Source organism: Pristis pectinata, chromosome 3 (genome assembly GCF_009764475.1).
Source record: "Pristis pectinata isolate sPriPec2 chromosome 3, sPriPec2.1.pri, whole genome shotgun sequence".
NCBI classification, from domain to species: Eukaryota; Metazoa; Chordata; class Chondrichthyes; order Rhinopristiformes; family Pristidae; genus Pristis; species Pristis pectinata.
In genome coordinates, this window is record NC_067407.1 from 126,231,565 (window position 1) to 126,252,424 (window position 20,860).

Consider the following 20,860-nt stretch of genomic DNA (forward strand, 5'->3'; position numbering starts at 1 on the left):
AAATTGTTTTTAATACTAAATTTGCATCAGTCCTGGGGTTCTTTTCGATACTGGTGGTTTTTCTCCAGAAACTCTGCAGTTCTCGTTTCTGTGGTGCTTGGGGGAGGACGAGCAGAAGATTGTTGTCCAGCAATTGTTGAGCTTGCAAAAGAATTCACTCATTATTTGATTTAAATCCAAGCTGGATTAATTCTGTCTATTGCTTTAAAATGCCTCTTGTTTCTTATATGGACACAATTGTCCAGGTGCTCCTACTCTCTCATCATTCAGCAGATCCCGGAGGAGATGAAAATATCCTGGTCATTCCTATTGTCTATGCAAGCCTGTTAGCCATAAGTGGGAAATTTGGCTGAACAAATGGTGCTCTCTTGTCCATGGGAGATCTACCTTATTTAATACAACAGAAGGAGGCCAATGGCCTCATGCTGGCTCCCAGCAAAGCAATCCCATCAGTTCCAATTAATAAGGGAATACAGTGATAGAATTTAAATTTTTGTCCATGCATTCATGTTGGACGCTTTTGAACTTTGAAGTTCATTTCAAACTGAGATGTCTTTACTTTTATGACTGTTTCTTGACTTGTAACATTTTCAAGGATTACCCTGGTGACGGATTCACTCGACTCATTTGGCATGCAGCTGTTCTGAGACTGCATTTTAATAATATGGGGTGGTTGCTGTTGGAATCCAAGTGTTGTTCCAGCCCAGATTTAAGAGATTAATGTCTCATCTCTTTGACAGTAAGGATTCTTATTAAAAGGAACTTGTTAAGGCCACAGCCCAAGAACACCCATAAATCTGCGCAATTGGGACTAATCCAGCAGTATCCTTCAGAGGGAATACAAGGACAAACTGGCATGGAAGTGTAAAAATTCGCACTGCTGTGCCAGGCATGCATGGCATCCAAGAAACAGAACAAAGGTTGGCGAACATTTCAAAACCGTGGACAATCCTAAAAAAGAGGTTAAAGCTTTAAAAAGAAAATGCCCTAAATTTGATCATGGTCATGAAAGTGCAATGTAATGGTGGCCTGGTCACAACTTTTAAGTTAAAAGTTGCAGAGCGCCAGATATTTGATCCCACATCCATCCGAACAGAGTAGTGGTTGCCATATAAATTTAGAAATTACTGAAGGAAGCTGTGAGCATTGAAGCCATAAGACTGGAGCACTGGAAGTGTGATGGGCTTCGCTTAAATGGGGAAGAAGGGATAAACTTGGTAAGTATTGGTAACCCAACAAGGGAGGAAATAATGCAAGAATGCTCTCTTTGGTGAAAAAAAATGAAACTTCTTTACAGACTCACAGGAATCCTTGACCCACGACTGCACTAAATGGAAGGGTACTGTCTGGGAAGGCACTGTATTGTTGAGTGGTAGGAGTGCAGACTGTTCCAAACAACTCACACATCTGCCCAGTCAAGCATCACTTGTCCCATCTATGGCGAAGTCTCCGGATCCTGCAGTGGTATGTTCAGGCACATCGAGAAGCCACAGAACTGGGATGTATGCAAGTCATTCTCTTCCCCATGAAACTGCCTAAATAAGAAGAAGAGTAGGAGGAAAGCCTGAGGCACAGCAATCTGGAAGAAAATCTACCGGCATTTGGAAAAATGTTGGTTAATTAAAATAAAGGCCATATTATGTTTGACTAATCTGAGTATTTTCAAGTATCGGGAGGGTGGTTGAGAGTCATGAAGTGCATATTATGCATGCTGAGTTTCGAAAAAGTTTTTTTCCCTCCACTTACAAAGCTATGTAATTTGAACACAGCTTCTGAATTCTGTTCCATGTTTGTAAAGTTCTACATTCTGTGTTTAGCTCCTGCAACAAAAGACGGATATCTACTCGCTAATGTTTTAAGTAATGTTATTTAACATCTAGATTCGAAAAGGAACTAGAAAATTGCACGAGTTAGACGTTACATATTGCAATCACGTAGCTGCAGTAGTCCCTAAAGAGAAGGCACTGCAAATGGTGCTTTCAGATCTTTATTTAGAAATCTCCTTGTCTTTTCTCAACTATGTAATTTATTTATTTATGAAAATAGTAATTTGGATTCAGTGTTCTCATCCACTGTAACTGAGGTAAAATGACCTTGTTTCTGCCTGTTTGAGTAGTAGCTATCCATTGCGGCCAGCAGAATGGCTTCCCTATTCACTTGAACAAAACAAAACAGTGCAGTGCCTGGAATCTTTATGACTTGAGTTATAGTAGGTTTGTTGTGGACAGTTGTGGGGGATTATTGGAGTGGATGAACTATTCCTTATGGTGTTGTGTTTCTGTTCTTTCTGTCACATCGCATTGAAAGCATAGGATCCTATTCCATACTGAATTCACACCTTGAAATCTAAAATGCTCTCAATAATAAAGCAAAATCACCCATCAGTACAAGGGATTTATATGAGCCACTAAAATTATAATGAATGGATTAAAAATGCAAAACTTAAATCATTGATTGGAGTGACAATTTTATGAATAAATTCAATGTAATTCTTCCTTTTAAATTCTTACTAGACAGATGGTTGCTTGGAGTTTGTATAATACCATAGGCTTTCTATTCTGTCTCTAGGCAACAAAAACAAAGCGCTAATCATGTAAGTCAGTCACTCCCTGTACTCCTGTATCTTAGCAACTAAAATATGGTGTACTGGTGCAAGCTTCATGTGATTATGACTGGGTTAAACTGATAAGAACATAATTTCAATTTGATCCCTTCATTCTTATAGACACTAGGGAGTATGGGCCTAGTTCATTCATTCTCTCCCAGGACAATCCTGTCACCGGAGGAATCTGTGGAGAGAATTTGTCAGAGCTGCCGTAAGGCAAACATTCCCTCCCAGAGTGAGGAGGCCAACTGTGTTCAGTACTCCAGTTTAATCTTACCATGCAGTGAGATTTCTTTAATCATACTCTGGTTGCTTTGGAAAAAAAAGGCAGGTGCAATACTTGCTTTCCTAATTCTTTGTCCTATCCCTTGCTTTCACAGTTTGCTCTGTTTCATCAGCAAACTTAGATATGTTACACTTGGTTCCCTCATCCAAGTTATTGATGTAGATTCTCAGTAGCTGAGGCCCAAGCACTGGCTCTTGTGCTTCCCCATTAGTATCAGCCTACCAACATAAAAATAACTCAGCTTTTTGGCCTGGTTTCATAGAATTGCTGCGGCATGGAACGAACTGTCTTGGATGAATCTGGAGTCGTAAAGCACAGAAATAGACCTGTCTGCCCCAACCATCACGCATCTATTTACACTATCACTACACTAATTCCATTTTTATTCTCGTCACGTTCCTATCAACAGAGGATTGGAGAATAACCAAAGTTATTCCTCTGTTTAAGAAGGGCAAGAGAGACAAACTGGGAAATTATAGGCAAGTGAGCCTTATATCAATGGTAGGGAAATTATTGAAAAAGATTCTTAGGAATAGGATCTACTCACATCTGGAAAAGCATGGACCTTTTCGGGATAGTCAGAAGGGTTTTTGCCGGGGAGGTTGTGTCTTACAAACCTGATTGAGTTTTTTGAGGGGTTGACAAAGATGATTGAGGGCTGGGTAGTAGATCTTGTATACATAGTTTAATAAAGCTTTTGACAAGGTTCTTCATGGTAGACTGATCCAGAAGGTTAAGGCACATTGGATCCATGGAAACTTGATAGATTGGATTCAAAATTGGCTTGGCCATTGAAGACTGTGGTGGAGGGGTGTTATTCTGGCTGGAGATATTTGACCAGTGGTGTTCCACAAGGATCAGTGCTGGGACCATATATATATTTTTTTTAGATGGAAATGTAGGGGGCTGATCAGTAAGCTTGCAGACAATGCAAAAATTGGACAGATTGTGGATAGTGAGCAAGGTTTTCAAAGGATTTGGCAGGATTTAGACCAGTTAGAAATGTGGGAAGAGTTTAATCCAGGCAAGGGTAAGTTGTTGCACTTTGGGAGATCAAATGCAGGAGGAAAATGTACAGTAAATGGCAGGACCCTCAGGAGCATTGATGTACGGAGGGATCTTTGTCCATAGCTCTCTGAAAGTGGTAACACAAGTAGATAGGTTCACCAGGATGTTGCCTGGATTAGAGAGTATTAGTTATAAGGAGAGGTTGGACAAACTTGGATTGTTTTCTCTGGAACATTGGAGGCTAAGGAGTAACCTGGGGAAGTTTAAAAAGACATCAGGTAGGTTGTTTATCTTTCTCCCAGGGTGGAAACGTCAAAAACTAGAGAGCATAGCTTTAAGGTGAGAGAGAGAAAGTTTAAAAAGTTATTTACAAGAGAAGTTTTTTTACACAGAGAGTGGTAGGTGCCTTGAACCTGCTGCCAGGGGAAGTGGTGGAAGCAGATACAATAGCAGCATTTAAGAGGCATTTAGACAGGCACTTGAGCAGGCAGGGAATGGAGGGATATTGACCTTGTGCAGGCAGACGCAATTAATTTGAATTGGCATCGTGGTCGGCACAGACATCATGGCCAAAGAGCCTGTTCCTGTGCTGTACTGTTCTATGCAACTCCCCCAGATTTTGCCACTCACCTACACGATAGTGGCAACTTACAGTGGTCAGTTAACCTATCAATCTGCTTATCTTTGTGTTACGGGGTGGGGGGGTGGGGGTGGAGGTGGGGTATTCAAGCAGTCCCAGGGAGAATGCACAAACTCCACTCGAAAAGCATTGGAGGTCAAGTTCGAACCTGGGTCACTGGAGCTGTGAGGCAGCAGCTATACCTGCTGCACCATGCTGCCACCCTGATTACATTCGATTATGTCCTATTGTGGTCATTGTTGTCCAAGCAGAGAAGGTCAAAAGGCAAGGTGGTAAAAAGTGTAAAAAAATCAAGAAGGATCTAGTTGGCAGAAGGGTGTAAAACCAGTGGTTTTATGGAGGTTCATCTACTTCTGTGCTCTGAGAATAAAGACCAAAATTCTGAAAGCTCTTGGCCTGGACTGTTGTGTATATGTACGTCCAAGGCTCTCTGCTACAGCACTCCCTTTATAATTGTGTCCTTGGTATTTTGTTAATTTCTAGAGCGAAGGATAAGATTGCATTGAAGAGAGTGCAGAGGAGATCAACAGGATGTTACATGGATTGGAGGACTTTAGTTAGGGGAGAGATTGGATAGACGGGGCTTGTTATCCCTAGAGTAAAGGAGGCTGCGGGGGTGACCTGTTAGAATTATATAAGATTATGAGAAGCATAGATAGAGTAGATAGCCAGAATCTTTTTCCCGTGGTAGAGGAGTCAAAAATGAGGGAAGCGGCTTAAGGTGAGAGAGTGAGTTTTGAAGGGGGTCTGAGGAGTGGTTGATATCAGGAATGCGCTGAAAGTGAAGGCAGTGGAATCAGATACAGTCACTACAATTAAGAGGCATTTAGACAGACATGTAAGTAGGCAAAGGTGTAGGAGGATATGGTTCAAATGTGAGCAAGTGGGGTTAGTTAGATGGGCAGAAATCTAGGCATGGATGTGGTGAACTGAAGGGTCCATTTCTCTGACTCTGTGATGCTCAGGTATAATACTGAAGCCCAACCTTACCCCAGTTGATCCAAACATAACCCAAGCCTGAGGATTTGAGATTTTATTGACAGTCAGCCCAACCTAAATGGAGGGGCCCCAGTCATGTTGGGTCAGGCACTCAGCTCTGTTCCTTTCCTCATTTCTCTTGTGTAAATACTTCATCACACTTGCTGCAGTGACTTTCATCTGCTGCATAGTCATCAATCTCACCAGTGCGACCATGTACTAATGAAATCGGTGGCTGTCCTCATGGAATTAAAGGTACTGTTGTTGGGTTATTATTTTCAACCCTGTGACAGTACCTCCAATTCCACGAGTTGAATATTTGTGCAATAGTTTCTAGGATGGCACTTTTTGGAATGAATGCTTATTTTTGGAAATCTAGATACACTGCATCTGGACACGGTAAAAGAACTTGCGCTAAATCTTCACAGGTCAGGTTGCACCTAGCTTGTGCCTTACCTACTCTTCTTGTGTGATACCCATGATCACACTAACTTGTTGCCTTTGCGAAACTCCCAACGTCCTGCCCGCTGTTCCACTGTTGTCGTACTGCAGGGTGGAGCAGGCTTACATCTGGTGGTTCCTCAATACCAACTCTGCTGGTTCCACCCCAAACGCTTGAGCTTTGTCACACGCTGGCGTGTGTCAGCATATTCCAGAGGTGTTGCAGGTGTGCGTTGCACGGAGGAAGTATGGATATTCTACATCCGACCTTTCACTCTGCTGGGTTCAACATTACGTCCAGTTGAACCATAACCTGCTGAACCAGCAAGGTGGATACACTTAGTATCAGCTTGTCGGCTTAACACAACCACACGGGATGCTGATTTGGATGGCAACAGTAAATGGTTTGTTTCTTAAACTTTGTTTTAATTGATATTAATACTTTTTAGTTAATTTCCATAAGTTGAGTAGTTTCAAATGATCATCAGAGATGTAGGGAGACGGTGGAAGAAGACATTGGTGGCACAAGCTGTCAGAAGGTCCAAGGGTGGGACCTGAACTTCCACCACCTGCAGCTTAGTTGATTGTGAAGCACTCTGCCACACAGAATGACTGCAGCAACCAGAGGACATGCTTTCAAAGTTAGATGAGGGAAGTTTAAAGGCGACATGGGGGGCAGGTTTTTTATGCAGAGAGTGGTAGGTGCCTGGAATTGGTTACCAGGGATAGTAATGGAAGCGTGCAGTTTGGTGGAGCTTAAGAGGCTTTTAGATAGACACATGAACATGAAGGGAATGGAGGGATATGGATGATACACAGGAAGAGGACATTTAGCATCAAGATCGGCACAACATGATGGGCCAAATGGCCTGTCCAGTGCTGTATTATTCTATGTTCAACAAGGCTGGAAGCACATCGGTGGTTGTGTGACCACAAAAAGTTAATGCAACTCCAGCCTGAGCTGAGTTGATCCTGACCTGGGCCATTGTTGTTCAATGAATATCCGACCACTGGGCCTCTACCAATGGAATTCTGTGATGTCACATTTACTGATGCCACACTAACCGGACTATCATCCCCTGTTCTATCTCCGCCTGTTGAATAGCTGGGATTTGTTAGCTGCCTTTCAATCCTTGGGGATCTAAAGTACTGGGAATTCTGGAAGACTAATATCAATGCATCTCACTTTCTCTGCAGTTGATTTTTTTTAAAACCACTGATAGTAGACAGTCATGTGTAAAGATTTCTTGGCATTTAAATAAATTCATTCCTCACTCTTTCTTTCCACAAATAATAATGTTGGGACAGTGCATTCACAGTCATCTGCAATGGTACAGCATGAACTGTTATCAGTTTGAAGTGATTATTCAGCTTTCCAAAAGTAATGTAGTGTTTAAAGGTCCACTGTATATTTTCAATGATAGCTGTCTTACCACAATGGTACATAGACGCACACAGTATAGATGGATTGTTTTCAAAGCAGCTGTCATCTGAATCAATTTCAGATCGACTAGATCTCATTCACAATTTGTGGACGTGATCAAATCCATTGGAATTTCAACTTTAGACAGCTTTTGTATAGCCTGCACCTCTGGAATTGCAGTTGGTCAGATTAGCTCAACATATAATTGATTCCATCACACGTTATTAATCAGTGCTTTGCAGTAAAATCATGATGCATGTATCTAATGTCCATCATAATCTGATTTTAAAATTCATTGCAACAAACGCAGTCTGCCTTTCATTACACTGTTCTGGGAGCCACAGCTCCTATCTCTGTTCTTTCCAGACTGAGTTGCTGAATAACTAAATGTGTGATGGCAATAAAGATGCCTAAATCAGCTGGTGTTAGCTGAAATGTTTCAGATAGTGCCTCTTTGTAGATCTACTACAAAGTTGTCTGCAAGACAACTCACCTATTTACCCATGCATTTTATTAATTCATATTTGGGATCAGTTTGTTGCTAGCAAGGCTAGCATTTACTGCCCATCCCTAAAAGTGGCAATGACGCAACCAAGTGGTTTGCTAGGCTTTTTCAGAAGACGTTTGAGAGTCAACCACATGTTGGTTGAAGTCACATTGCAAGATGACTTGGTAATTAAACACTAGTTCTCTTTTCTGGTTAGTTTAGAATTGAAGGCAGGGAAAGAGTCCAGAAATGGCACATCTTTCATGCGCAGTCTTCTGACTAGCATATTCTAACCATGCAGGGCTTCCTTTGGAGAAAGACATGGGTAAAATCTCAGAAGGCTTGTTTTCTAAGAATCTCTTATCTGTCTGTCTGTATATCTGTCTATCTATTTAGTTACTTATTTAAAAATATATTTCTGTGTAAATGAAATCACTTGTAACTCCCCTACATCCACCTTGGTTGAGATCAAATAATTTGGTACAAATCACACATCAAATAAATCAACTTCTTGATAATATCGACGTGTATTTTGCAGTCAAGTCACCAAGATGTCTTTTATAATCTGGGTCCTCAATATTTGGACACCAACCACTGCTCGGATCATATTTCTGAGTACCTTTGTACAGCTTAAATTTCACCTTCCGTTTTATACAGTGGAATATTCATGAGAATTTACATCAGCACAAATGCTAGGGCACATTACAGATAACACTGCCTAGAGTAGTTTCTAAATCCTCTACAAAGTCATTACATCTCTTATTAACACTTGTAAAGAATCAGAAGCAGAAATTTGGAATCTCAAATCAAATGCAACCAGACCTTGGAACAGCTTGGCCATCTAAGTCTCTAAGTCTATCCTGCCACTGTTCATTATCAATGACTAGCTTAATGCTGCCTCCGTAACCTCGCCAATAACATTGGCAAAGAGCATGGCTAAGTGGTGGCTAATGTAAGTGCATACTCCAATTCCCTCAGAGCAGCTTCCCTGTCATCATCCCTCCTGTACACAGAGGGGATTGGGGTTGTTTTGTAATGCACCTACAGCACTTTAAACCTGACAAAGCTTAAAATCATTAGCATGGTGTACTTAATACAATTATGACCAAACTCTCTCCAGCAGTGTCAGTGACACATTGGTTTCTGTGCAGCCTCCAAATCTGTGATGCCTGTGGTGGACTCCATGTTGCAGGTGAAGAAATTGTATTGTTACAGTGACAGTGGATTGTTATGTGTATTATCTTGGAAGAAATTCTGCATAGAAGGGAAGGCTGCCCATATCTGTTCTTGGGCTGGACCTAGAAGGATAACTTATCAACTGCTCTGTCAAAAATAATTGGATCTCTGTAACTTGACTAGCCATCTGTAACAGCGTGGGTTGATTGTTTCATTGCTTACCTTAGCACCTCTGAAAATCAAGATGTGGCTTCCCACAAATCCTTTTGTGTAGCTGGTTGGTGCTCCATGGTCAGAACTAGTATCAGTTGAACTCACCATTGATCTGTGGGCTTGGCTATCTGCTCCAGAAGACGCAATTTGCAGTTTCCTTGTGCCAGCTTACATCAGTGAAGCTTTTCCAAATCTTTCATTTTGTTCCATGAGCACTCGAAATATGCAGAATCCCCAGATGGGTTGACTTGTCTGCTTGATGGTAGATGTTTGCCGACTTGTGCCTATTTAAATTGAATTGCATTGCATAAAGTCATGCACTTGGAAATATGGGGGAGGATGATGAGGCGTCTTAACTCATATAATGCATTTTCCATACACTGTTAATCCATTTGAGAATTTTACCAGCAATACTGCAACAGTCAATAAGGAAAATGCCTTAAAACCTCTGTTTTTAAATGCAGTCTCCTCAGCAAATTTTAAAGGTACCTGCAATGATCTTATGTGTGACTTGGTATTAGGTGCCCCCTTGTGGCCAAATGCTCTGGAAGGGAGAAATACACATGCACTAGTTATGTTTTTAGTATGAAGAAAAGGTCTTGCATTTTACTTCAATGTGAACATAATTGAGTTTTTGTGCTGCCGTTTACCCAGTCAACAGTGTTTCCATTTGATTTGGCTCATACTGTTGTACATTTGAGGTTTGTATCCATATAAAATTAGCTCTACATGTGTTGGAATGCTGCTTTAAAATTGCAAACAAAAGTCAAATTGAACTTTTTGGCACTCACCCAGTTTCAGCAATGCAGGTGCCAACAAGGAGCCGCCCATTTCTTAGTTTATGGTGTTTCACCTCTGTGATTTTTAGATTATGCCACGTGTATGCAGCAGTTACTGGGTTGAATTACACACAGCGTAGTGAGAAGTTACATATGTGGAACAGTGTTTAATTTCGATGGCCAAGGTGTTGATGCTGAACTATTAAGACTGGAGATCTAAGCTGTTATGAAATCTTCAAAGTCTTATGCTTGTATGTACTTCATATCACCTATCCATGAGAAATTCCCATGCTTACATTTATAATGAATGCTGTTAATGCAAGCTTGTCACAATATTAACATACTCGTCTTGCCAGTAGAGGTCCTGTGGCTCCACTATTGATGGAAGGGTGTAATTACAATATGGAGAGTAATATGCACCTATGGTTATACTTGTTCAGCTAAGTGCAGACAGACATTAGTTGATTTGATAAAATCTAAATCTTTTCATGAACATAGGGATAGGGTGGGTGACATTAAAATACAAATTAAATGATATTTAGATGTCATGATTGAATCATTATTTATGTCACGTAAGAAGCTGGTCTTGGTTTACATAGAACATAGAAAACCTACAGCACAATTCAGGCCCTTCAGCCCACAAAGCTGTGCCGATCATGTTCCTACCCTAGAAATTACTAGGCTTACCCATAACCCTCTATTTTACTCAGCTCCATGTACCTATCCAACAGTCTCTTGAAAGACCCTATCGTATCCGCCTCCACCACCGTTTCCGGCAGCTCATTCCACGCACTCACCACTCTCTGAGTAAAACACTTACCCCTGACATCTCCTCTATATCTACTCCCCAGCACCTTAAACCTATGTCCTCTCGTGGCCACCAATTCAGCCCTGGGGAAAAACCTCTGACTATCTACCCTATCAATACCTCTCATCATCTTATACACCTCTATCAGGTCCCCCCTCATCCTCCGTCTCTCCAAGGAGAAAAGGCCAAGTTCCCTCAACCTGCTTTCATAAGGCATGCTCCGCATTCCAGGCAGCATCCTTGTAAATCTCCTCTGCACCCTCTCTATGGCTTCCACATCTTTCCTGTAGTGAGGCGACCAGAACTGAGCACAATACTCCAAGTGGGGTCTGACCAGGGACCTATATAGCTGCAACAATACCTCTCGGCTCCTAAATTCAATTCCCCGATTGATGAAGGACAATACACCATATGCCTTCTTAACCACAGAGTCAACCTGTGCAGCCGCTTTGAGCGTCCTATGGACTGATCCCTCTGATCCTCCACACTGCCAAGAGTCCTACCATTAATACTATATTCCACCAACATACTTAGCACAGTATCAGAAAGTCAACTACTTTGTTTGTATTTACACAATTTTGAAACCAATATATTATGTTCCTTTCTCCCTCCACTGTGAGTTTAAGGGTGTGACAGTAATGTGGATGGTTTGAGGGTGATTGTCCCAGTTTTCAAGATTCCAAACTCTATTGCAAGTCTAAGTCACTGTCCAAAATGACTGTCATCCCTTTTCCTCCCTGCCCTTCAGTTGAGAGAAAGCTGAAAAATATCATTAGATGGTGTTTTCTGCACTAGTGGAAGTGGTCTATGGCTGCACCAGTATGAATAAACTCAGTTCTTTGCAACTGTTTTAAGTTGTTTGCAGGCAAAATAACAATTGACACATATGACTCAATGCTGAAGTGGGATGGGAGGCGAGATACAGATCAGAAAAGTCCCAGAATTGGTCTGAATTCTCTGTTCGACCCAGTAAGTAGCTCCAGCTAGTTTTTTGCTGTATTTTTCCTTAAGTTGACTGGGGAAAGAGCAGTAGAGGAGTAGCACCAATGATGTCCACCATTCTAATATTCACAGGATGGATGCATCTGATCGAATGCAATAAATTTAAGCTAATCAGAATGCAGATAACCTGTTAAGTCCATAGCATAAACTATCAAAACAGCCTTAGGTCTGCAGCATCTATGGTTTTTAGTTTACAGTGGCTCAGCAGTTAGTGCTACAGACACCTTGGTTTGATCCTGACCTCTGGAACTGTCTGTGTGGATTTTCACATTCTCACTGCAACTGCGTGGATTTTCCCCTGGGTGCTCTGGTTTCCTCCACATCCCAAGGATATGTTGATTGATAGGTTAATTAGCCACTGTAAATGGCTCCTAATGTAGGTAGGTATGGTAGAACCAGGGAGAGTTGATGGTATGTGAGAGAGAATAACATGCAGGGCAGTATGTAGGAGAATGGCATTGGTGGGATTGCTCACAGATCTGGAGTAGGTCTTTTTAAAAAGCAATAAACTGAATATCTGAAATACAGAAAACACTCAGCAGGTCAGGCAGCATCCGTATATAGGGAAATAGAGTTAACATTTCAGGGTCTCATCCCATGCAGACTCTATTATGGGAGTTCCTTTTTCATTCTTTTCCCCCTTACAAAACATTCTGCCTTGTGCTCAGGTATATGACAGTAGCAATATTATTCACAGTATAAGATACCAAGTAAAGAATGGGTTGAAATAGAATCTGGTGTTGGGGAGTTTGGAGCATTCAGTGTTTTCTGTGCAGTTCTAAGTGTGACCTTAATAGTATAATAGAGCTTCTGTCTGTGAACTGTGTGCAGTTAGCAGACTGTATGGCGCACGACAGTGTGTTTATAAACCCAGGTTACAGTGAAGTTAGCCACAAAGGATCTCTGCACATCTGTTTGGATGATCCTGACAGCTCATTTTTAATGCATTCCACACAATGGTTGAAGAGTTTCCAGGCAATCTGGTGGACCATCTGTGCGCCTTGAAAATACATCTGAAATTGTAGTGCAATTGGTGCAGATTCAAAGCTGGGTACGACTGCTTCCAAGAGGATCTCAAATCCAATGCCTTTATTGTGCTTCCAATCAAACTGGGAATCTGATGTTTGGCTCGTCCTGCTATTTCCAACTCCCATGAGCACCTGCAAGCCACCGAACATTCAAGCAAAAATGGCAAAATAACTCTAGCATACATGGTGCATGAATAAGCTGCCTTAATCTTCTATCCTTCGGCACCTCAGTAAAACACTGTTGAGGATTAGCTATACATAGATGTTTCAATATAATCTTGAGATTAAAACAACTAAGATTATGCACTTTTTTTTCATGGATGAACTAACCAGTTTTCTTCTCTACCCTAAACCTGATCAGGTTGTGGTCTGAATTATCACAAACGATGTGCCTTCAAAATTCCAAACAACTGTAGCGGTGTGAGAAAAAGGCGCCTGTCCAATGTTTCCCTGCCAGGTCTCTCTATTCCAAGACCTGCACCATTGGACTATTCAGGAGCAGTCTCAGAGGAGGTGAGTGAGATTGAATGATGCAGAGAATGTGAGATTTACAGTATCAACAGCTTCAAATGTGGAAGTAAAATATGTGAAACAAAGATTGCTTGGAAGTGCGAATCGAGTACACCAGGACTTTTCAGGCATTGCATCAGACGTATGAGGCTGATCTGGGAGCATTATTTTGTATTATTATATAATGTGATGATTTTACTTGTATGTAAGCCTGCTAGCCCAAGAGTTTCTTCAGTATTTCACTTGTATGATGAGAAAGTTTCAGGTTACTGTTGTGTGAAAGTGGGAGGTGTGCAAGGGTCGGTGAGGAGGTTGGTTGTGAGTGCTGATGAAGAACTCACTTCAAAATGTATACAACTACATGGGAAGGAACTGCCCGCTGGGGGAAGGGTTTCAGGAAGGCAGAGCAAGAAAGGTTAAACTATAACTACTTCCTGTGTAAATAAAACTCAACAGAATTCGATGGAGGAGGCAGTTGGAAGATTGTTTTTGTGGATTGGAAGCCTGTGACCAGTAGTGTACTGCAGGGATTGGTGATGGGATTCTTACTATTTGTTTTATTTATATATATATATATATATATATATATATATATATATACATACATACACACACACACACACACACACACACACACACACACACACACACACACACACACACACACACACACACACACACACATATATTAGTGGTTCAGAAGTAATGATTAATGAGTATCCTCACAGATGGTCACAATAATTGGTGGCGGTGTTGATAGGAGAGTTGTCTTGGACTACAGGACAAAATTGAGTTGGTAGAATGGGCAGAGCAATGGCAGATGGAATTTAATCCTGATAAGTGTGACATGATGTGTTTTTGGAGGACTGATAGGACTAGACATAAATAATGAATGGTGAGACCAGAGGGATCTTGGTGTTTATATCCAAGAACTCCTGAAGGTGACAGCATAAGTAGATACGGTAGTTAAGAAGGCTAATGAATGTTTGCCTTTTATTAGCTATGGCATTGAATGTAAGAGCAGGGAGTTATTAGTACAATTATATAAAACATTGGTTCAACCATAGCTGGAGTACTATGTGCATTTCTGGTCACCACACTACAGGATAGATGTGATATGAAGTGTACAGGAAGGTGCTGGAGAGGGTGCAGAGATGGTTCTCCAGGATATTGCCTGGATTGGAGTATTTCATTTATAAGGGGAGACTAGATAGATTGGGTTTGTTTTGTAGCAGAGGATTTAAAAAAAGGGGAATTTGGGTATTAAAGCATTGGCAAAATGAGTGGATTTTCTTTAAAGAAATCACTCAATGATCAGGATGTTGCCTGGATTGGAGGACTTCAGTTATAGAGAAAGATTTCCTTGGAGTGAAGGAGGTTGAGGGGTGACCAGATAGAAGTATATAAGAGGATGAGAGGCATAGATGGGTAGATGGTGAAATTTTTTCCCCCTGATAGGGCTATTAAAAACAGCAGGGCACAGGTTTAAGCTGAGAGGAAGAAGTTTTAAGGGGGATCTAAGGAGAAAATTTTTTGCACAGGGAGTGGTTGATATGCGGAACAGGTACCGGAAGAGGCGGTGGAATTAGATACAGTTATTACATTTAAAGGCGTTTAGACAGATAATTAATAGGCAAGGCAGAGAAGGAAACGGTCCAAATGTGGGCAAATGGGATATGTGTAGATAGGCAAAAAGGTCAGCATTGACCTGGTGGACCAAGGGTCCCATTTCTGTGCTGTACAATCCTGACTGAACCACCATTGAAGTTTCACCCCAGTAATTATGTGAGAAGTTACTGATATTTTATTGTATAAAACTCTTTTCATGACTACTGCTCAAGGTGAGCTTTATTGTGGATTCTCATTTTAGCAAAGCAGAGTTTTGTTGCTGGCTATTATATCCAGTGGCTGATAGCTGCAAATACTGGTGTGGTCTGCTGAGGTTCTTTAGTTCTATCTAGAATCACAGAGAACCATAGAACACTACAGCACAGAAAACAGGCCATTCAGCCCTTCTAGTCTGTGCCGAAATGGTATTCCACTAGTCCCATTTACCTGCACCCAGTCCATAACCCTCCAGACCTCTCCCGTCCATGTATCTATCCAATTTATTCTTAAAACTCAAGAGTGAGCCCGCATTTACTACATCAGATGGCAGCCCATTCAACCCTATCTGAGGAGAATCATTCCATTGTGAAGTAGTCGTGTAGAATTTCCTTCAGAGAATACGGTAAAGTTCTTTTTTGTTTGAAGTTTGCCTTTTTTTTAGATTAATTTTTAAGTAGCTTAAATTTACATACTGCTGTGTGCACCATCTGTTGGCTGTTTAAACAGTGCAACCCATTGGCATCCCTCCTGTTGTGAGAAAATTGATTCTGAATTACCAGCAAGAGGGAGATGAGTTTTTCTGGATAAAATTCTGCTGCAAGTTGCAGTGCAATTCTAATCAGGGCAAGATGCAAAGCACACTTTTCAGGCTAATCTTTTGTGGCCCAGTTACCTTGTCGCATGATGAAATGACAAAATTCTAATCCTAAATTCTGGGATTATGATAGTTTAATGTTGAGTTATTGGACTAATAATCCAAAGACCCAATCTGGAGCTAAAAGGTGTTATTTGTTACATTATACAGTTGCAAAATAGTGGTGAGCATTTTTATATTCAAATTTAAAACATTCAAGCTAATTGCTTTAAAAGATTAATGTTTTACATCAGCTGTATAATGCCAAGCATGGCCATGTACAATCATACCATGAAGGGTAGTTTATCTATACTGACTTTCATCCAACTGTACTGTGCTGGCTCAGTGCACACTCCTCTGCAGCCTTCCCCTCCCCATAACATCCCATGTCTGGAACTGTTATACAAGCTCCAGCCAAGCCCTCAAGTTGCATCCTCAGCATTTGGCCCAAGTTATCCTGGCAGCCCGTCACAGCCGGGAGCCCAGCAGTGTACTCTGGACTTTTGAGTGGAGGAGTGAGGAGATACCTCCCTCAACAGTCACCAAAGTTGGGTCCTGGGCTTCACCCGCTGTATAAGTTTTAATTGCCCATGACATTCGCAGACATTTAGAAATTATTAAGATGGAAGTAACTGCAAAAAAATTAAAGATGCAAAAATGTTAAACAATATTAAAATATTTTTTTAATTATGCCTTTCCCTCTTAAGTCTTTGGTCCATAATTCCCATTGAAATCATTGGCATCTCATCCTCTGCCATCTGACCTGACACAGGATCCAAGAGGTGACTTCCCAGTGTGAAGCTGGGGAATCCCAGAAGGACTGGGCTCCTCTGAGAGTTCAGTGATGATGTGAACTGTCAGATTCTGCCTTCCGAGTCTGTCAGAAGGCTCCAAACTTTAATTTTCCACAGCAAGTGACCAGAAGTCCATGATGTTCTGCAGTTTCATCAGCTGAACACGGGTGGTACGCATATGAAACGCCTGGAAGAATCAGAATGATCCCGGCCACAGCTTCAGCTGTTTCTTTTTCCAGTTCCAATATGAAGTGATGGTGGCTTGCCAACTGAATGTAACTAATCAAAAATCTGGGAGCTGTTAGAACTGTCCACTAATGACCAGATAGAGGCAAAGATCAGCATTTAGTTTTATTCCAGCACAGGAGGGAGGAGGTACCACCGTTCAGGCCAACGTCTGGTGTCCGGTGCTCATTGCTCTTGAAGCAAGAAGTTTGCTGGACTATTTCAGAAGGCAGTTAACCGCGTTGCTATGCGTCTGGAGACATTGACAGACCAGACTAGGTAAGAGCAGTAGATTTCCCTCTTCTCAAAGATAGTAGCAAACCATATAGGTTTTGCAGCACTGATAAACATAGAAACATAGAACATTACAGCACAGTACAGGCCCTTTGGCTCATGATGTTGTGCCGACATTTTATCCTGCTCCAATATATATCTAACCCTTCCCTCCCACATAGCCCTCCATTTCTCTATCATTCATGTGGCTACTTCAAATTCCAGATTTATGTAATGAACTGAATATAAATTCTGCAGCTCCCATGGTCTGACTTGAATCCGTCTCTGGTGCATTAGTTCAGGCCCTCCAACTGCTATCCAGTACCTCTGATCTTTTCACTATGTTTGTCCAGCACTTCTTCAATGATGAAAATGGTCTCCTTGAGCTTGGTGCACTGACGACAGGGAGGATCAGTGCAGCACAGTGCTGTAACAGTTAGTGCTGCTGCCGCACACTTTTAGCAACCTGAGTTAATCGTGACTCTGGTGCTGTCTTTGCGGGGTTTCCCTGTAAGCACTTGGGATTCCAGCAGGTCCTCTGGTTTCCTCCCACAGAGACTTGCTGGTTGGTAGGTTAATTGACAATTGTAAATAACCCCCAGTGTAGATGAGTGGCTGGAAAATTGGGAGAGGGAAGGGAGTTGATGGGCGTATGCATGAGAATGCATAAGTAAATTAGTGGAGGAATATGATCGTTGGGAATGCTCAGTGGTAGAGCAGTGATTCCAAAACTACAATGGATGGTGAACCCTGTAGGGAGCAGTTCTTGATTCTACCCTTCAGTTAGTTCCTTGCACATTCCTGAGGCATATCCTGAATTCCCATCCTTCAGTATTCAATGTTAGCATTCCAACTGGGATTTAGTTGACTCTCTTTTGGAGGTCCAGTCAGCTGTTTAGTGTTTTCTATATTTCAGCTGAGATTAAAGAGAGTGATTTATTTTCATGCAAATGGTCCAGTTTCAATGACAATAAAAACAGAAATTTCCTTTGGAACACTTCAGTCTGTATTATTGGCTGTTTCTCTTTCCACAAATGCTCTCTGATCTGTTGAGTGTTTCTAGCATTTTCTGCTTTTATCTCAGATATCCAGCATCTGCAGGTTTTCTTTAGTTTCCTTCATTGTCTCTTGGTTTTCAGCTGAGGGTTGTATGGAGGGTGGCGCGGATGGGGTAGGGAATCATGAGTTGAATTTTGAAGCCAGATGATCATGTTGCTTTGCCATATTTGGTTCAATGGGTGCACCTGCAATCTCCAGAAAATTTGGCACAAATCTAATTAATAGTTAGTGAAGAATATTGCACTGTTGGGAGTTCCATTGCTCAGCTGAGATGTGAAACTGTTGCCTTGTCAATCCTCATAAGCAAATGAAAGGATCTTGGAGCACCAATTAAAAAAAAGAGCAAAGGTTCTCCTGATATCCTGTTCATTTTTTTTATTCCTCAAGCAAAAATGGTTTCACCTGATTATTGTGATACTGTGTGTTACTGTCTGTGGTACTGGTGTGGATGACCTGGTCTTCATTACAATCATGGCAACACTTTGAGTGGTAAACTACTTTTGGGTTGGTTATAAAAAGGTGCTGTGAAATATAAGATCACGTTAACAACTACAACCATTCATTGTTAATCACTTAAACCTGCATGACAGACTCCAGTACCTAACAGCTGTAGGGCATACATATAAACAGGGAAGAGGAGGTAAGCGTTACTTTCAGTTTCTTTTTCATAAAGCTTGCTTTGAAATGTAAGCATCAAATTTGAGGTAAACAGAAAAATGAGGTGTAAATGGTGGCACAGTGGTGCAGCAGTTAATGCTGTTGGGTTTCCCCCAGGTGTTCCGATTTCACAAAAATGTTCTGGTAGGTTAAATTAGTCGTAGCGTAGTTGGGTGGTAGGCAGATTGGGGAGAGTTGATGAGAGAGAATAAGTTACAGGGAAATAAGTGGGGGAATACTGCTGATGGAAATGCTCTGTAAGTCAGCATCCACTCAGTGGGCCGAATTATCTTCTGTGCCACAAGAAATATGAAATGGGAAGAGAGTGTGGAAGTTAGTTAATGAGTTTTTAACCACTTCTTTGGTTGGTGGGTGTGAAGGTTTGGTGTAGTGATGGAGAGTGTGGGGACAACAACGAAGTGAGTAGAAGCCTTGGTGATTAAATGGTTTGCATTAAAAGTAGTAGGAATTACAGTACTGTGGCTATGTTACTGAACAGGTAACCCTGAGGTCTGGACTAATCCAGAGGTACAAATTCAAATAGGAGTTTAAATTCACTTAAATCTTGAATAAAATATTGGTGTTAGTGGTATTGTGAAGCTACCAGATTGTCATAAATATCCATCCAATTCAGGATCAGAATCAGGTTTATTATCACTGACGTATGTCGTGAAATTTGTTGTTTTGTGGCAGCAGTACAGTGCAAGATAGAAAGACATAAAAATTACTATAAGTGACAAAAATAAATAATTAGTGCAAAAAAAGGAATAACAATGTAGTGTTCATGGACCGTTCAGAAATCTGATGGCGGAGGGGAAGAAGCTGTTCCTGAAATGTTGAGTGTGGATCTTCAAGCCCCTGTACCTCCTCCCCGATGGTAGTGACGTGAAGACGGCATGTCCCAGGTGATGAGGGTCCATAACAATGGATGCCGCCTTCTTGAGGCACCACCTCTTGAAGATGTGCTCGATGATGGGGAGGGTTGTGCCCTTGATGGAGCTGGCTGAGCCTGCAACCCTCAGCAGCCTCTTTCGATCCTGCACATTGGAGTCTTCATTCCAGGCAGTGATGCAACCGGTCAGAATGCTCTCCACCATACTTCTGTAGAAATTTGCAAGAGTCTTTAGTGACATACCAAATCTCTTCAAACTCCTAATGAAGTAGAGCCGCTGGCAATCCTCCTTCATGGTTGCATTAATGTGTTGGGCCCAAGATAGATCCTCTGAGATGTTGACACCCAGGAGCTTGAAGCTGACCCCTCAATGAAGACCAGTGTGTGTTCTCCTGACTTCCCCTTCCTGAAGTCCACAATCAGTTCCTTGGCCTTGCTGACGTTGAGTGCAAGGTTGTTGTTGCAACACCACTCAACCAGCTGATCTATCTCACTCCTGTGTGCCTCCTCGTTGCCATCTAAGATTCTGCCAACAACAGTGCTGTCATCTGTGAATTTATAGATGGCGTTTGAGCTTTGAGTTTGGCGTATTGCTGTTGTCTAGGTGAGCCAGTGAGATTGCGTCCACTGTAGACCTGTTGTGGCAGTAGGCAAATTGCAGCGGGTCCAGATCCTTGCTCAGGGAGGAGTTAATTCTAGCCACGACCAACCTCTCAAAGCACTTCATCACAGCAGAAGTGAGTGCTACTAGGCAATAATCATTGAGGCAGCTCACCCTGCTCTTCTTGGGCACCGGTACGATTTATGCCCTTTTGAAGCAGATGGAAACCTCCAACTGCAGCAGTGATAGGTTGAAGGTTTTCTGATTCACTGGTTGAAGATTCGCTGGTGTCATTCAGGGGAGGAAATCTGGCTCATCTTGTCCAGTGTGGCCTGTTCCACAGTCCCACTGTAATGAGGCTGAATTTTAACTCTGAAATGGCCAAGTCAGCCACTTAGGTCAAGGACAATATGAGATGAACAAAATATGCAGCAGCAATGCCAGTGTTCTGTAGAAAATAATTTTTAAAACAAATGTGGATGTGAGCCAAGTGAATTAGAAGTTGGTAGTGAGA

The 20,860-nt window shown here is 41.7% G+C and overlaps 1 protein-coding gene across 2 annotated transcripts in view; it reads left to right on the top strand.

Moving 5' to 3' along the window:
• prkd3 (protein kinase D3) overlaps window positions 1-20,860 on the top strand; it is a 294,030-nt gene that overhangs the window by 181,505 nt on the left and 91,665 nt on the right. For both annotated transcript variants that reach the window (XM_052011314.1, XM_052011315.1), the window contains exon 4: window positions 13,236-13,387. In XM_052011314.1, the coding sequence (XP_051867274.1) occupies window positions 13,236-13,387 (152 nt within the window). The remainder of the gene's footprint in view (window positions 1-13,235; window positions 13,388-20,860) is intronic.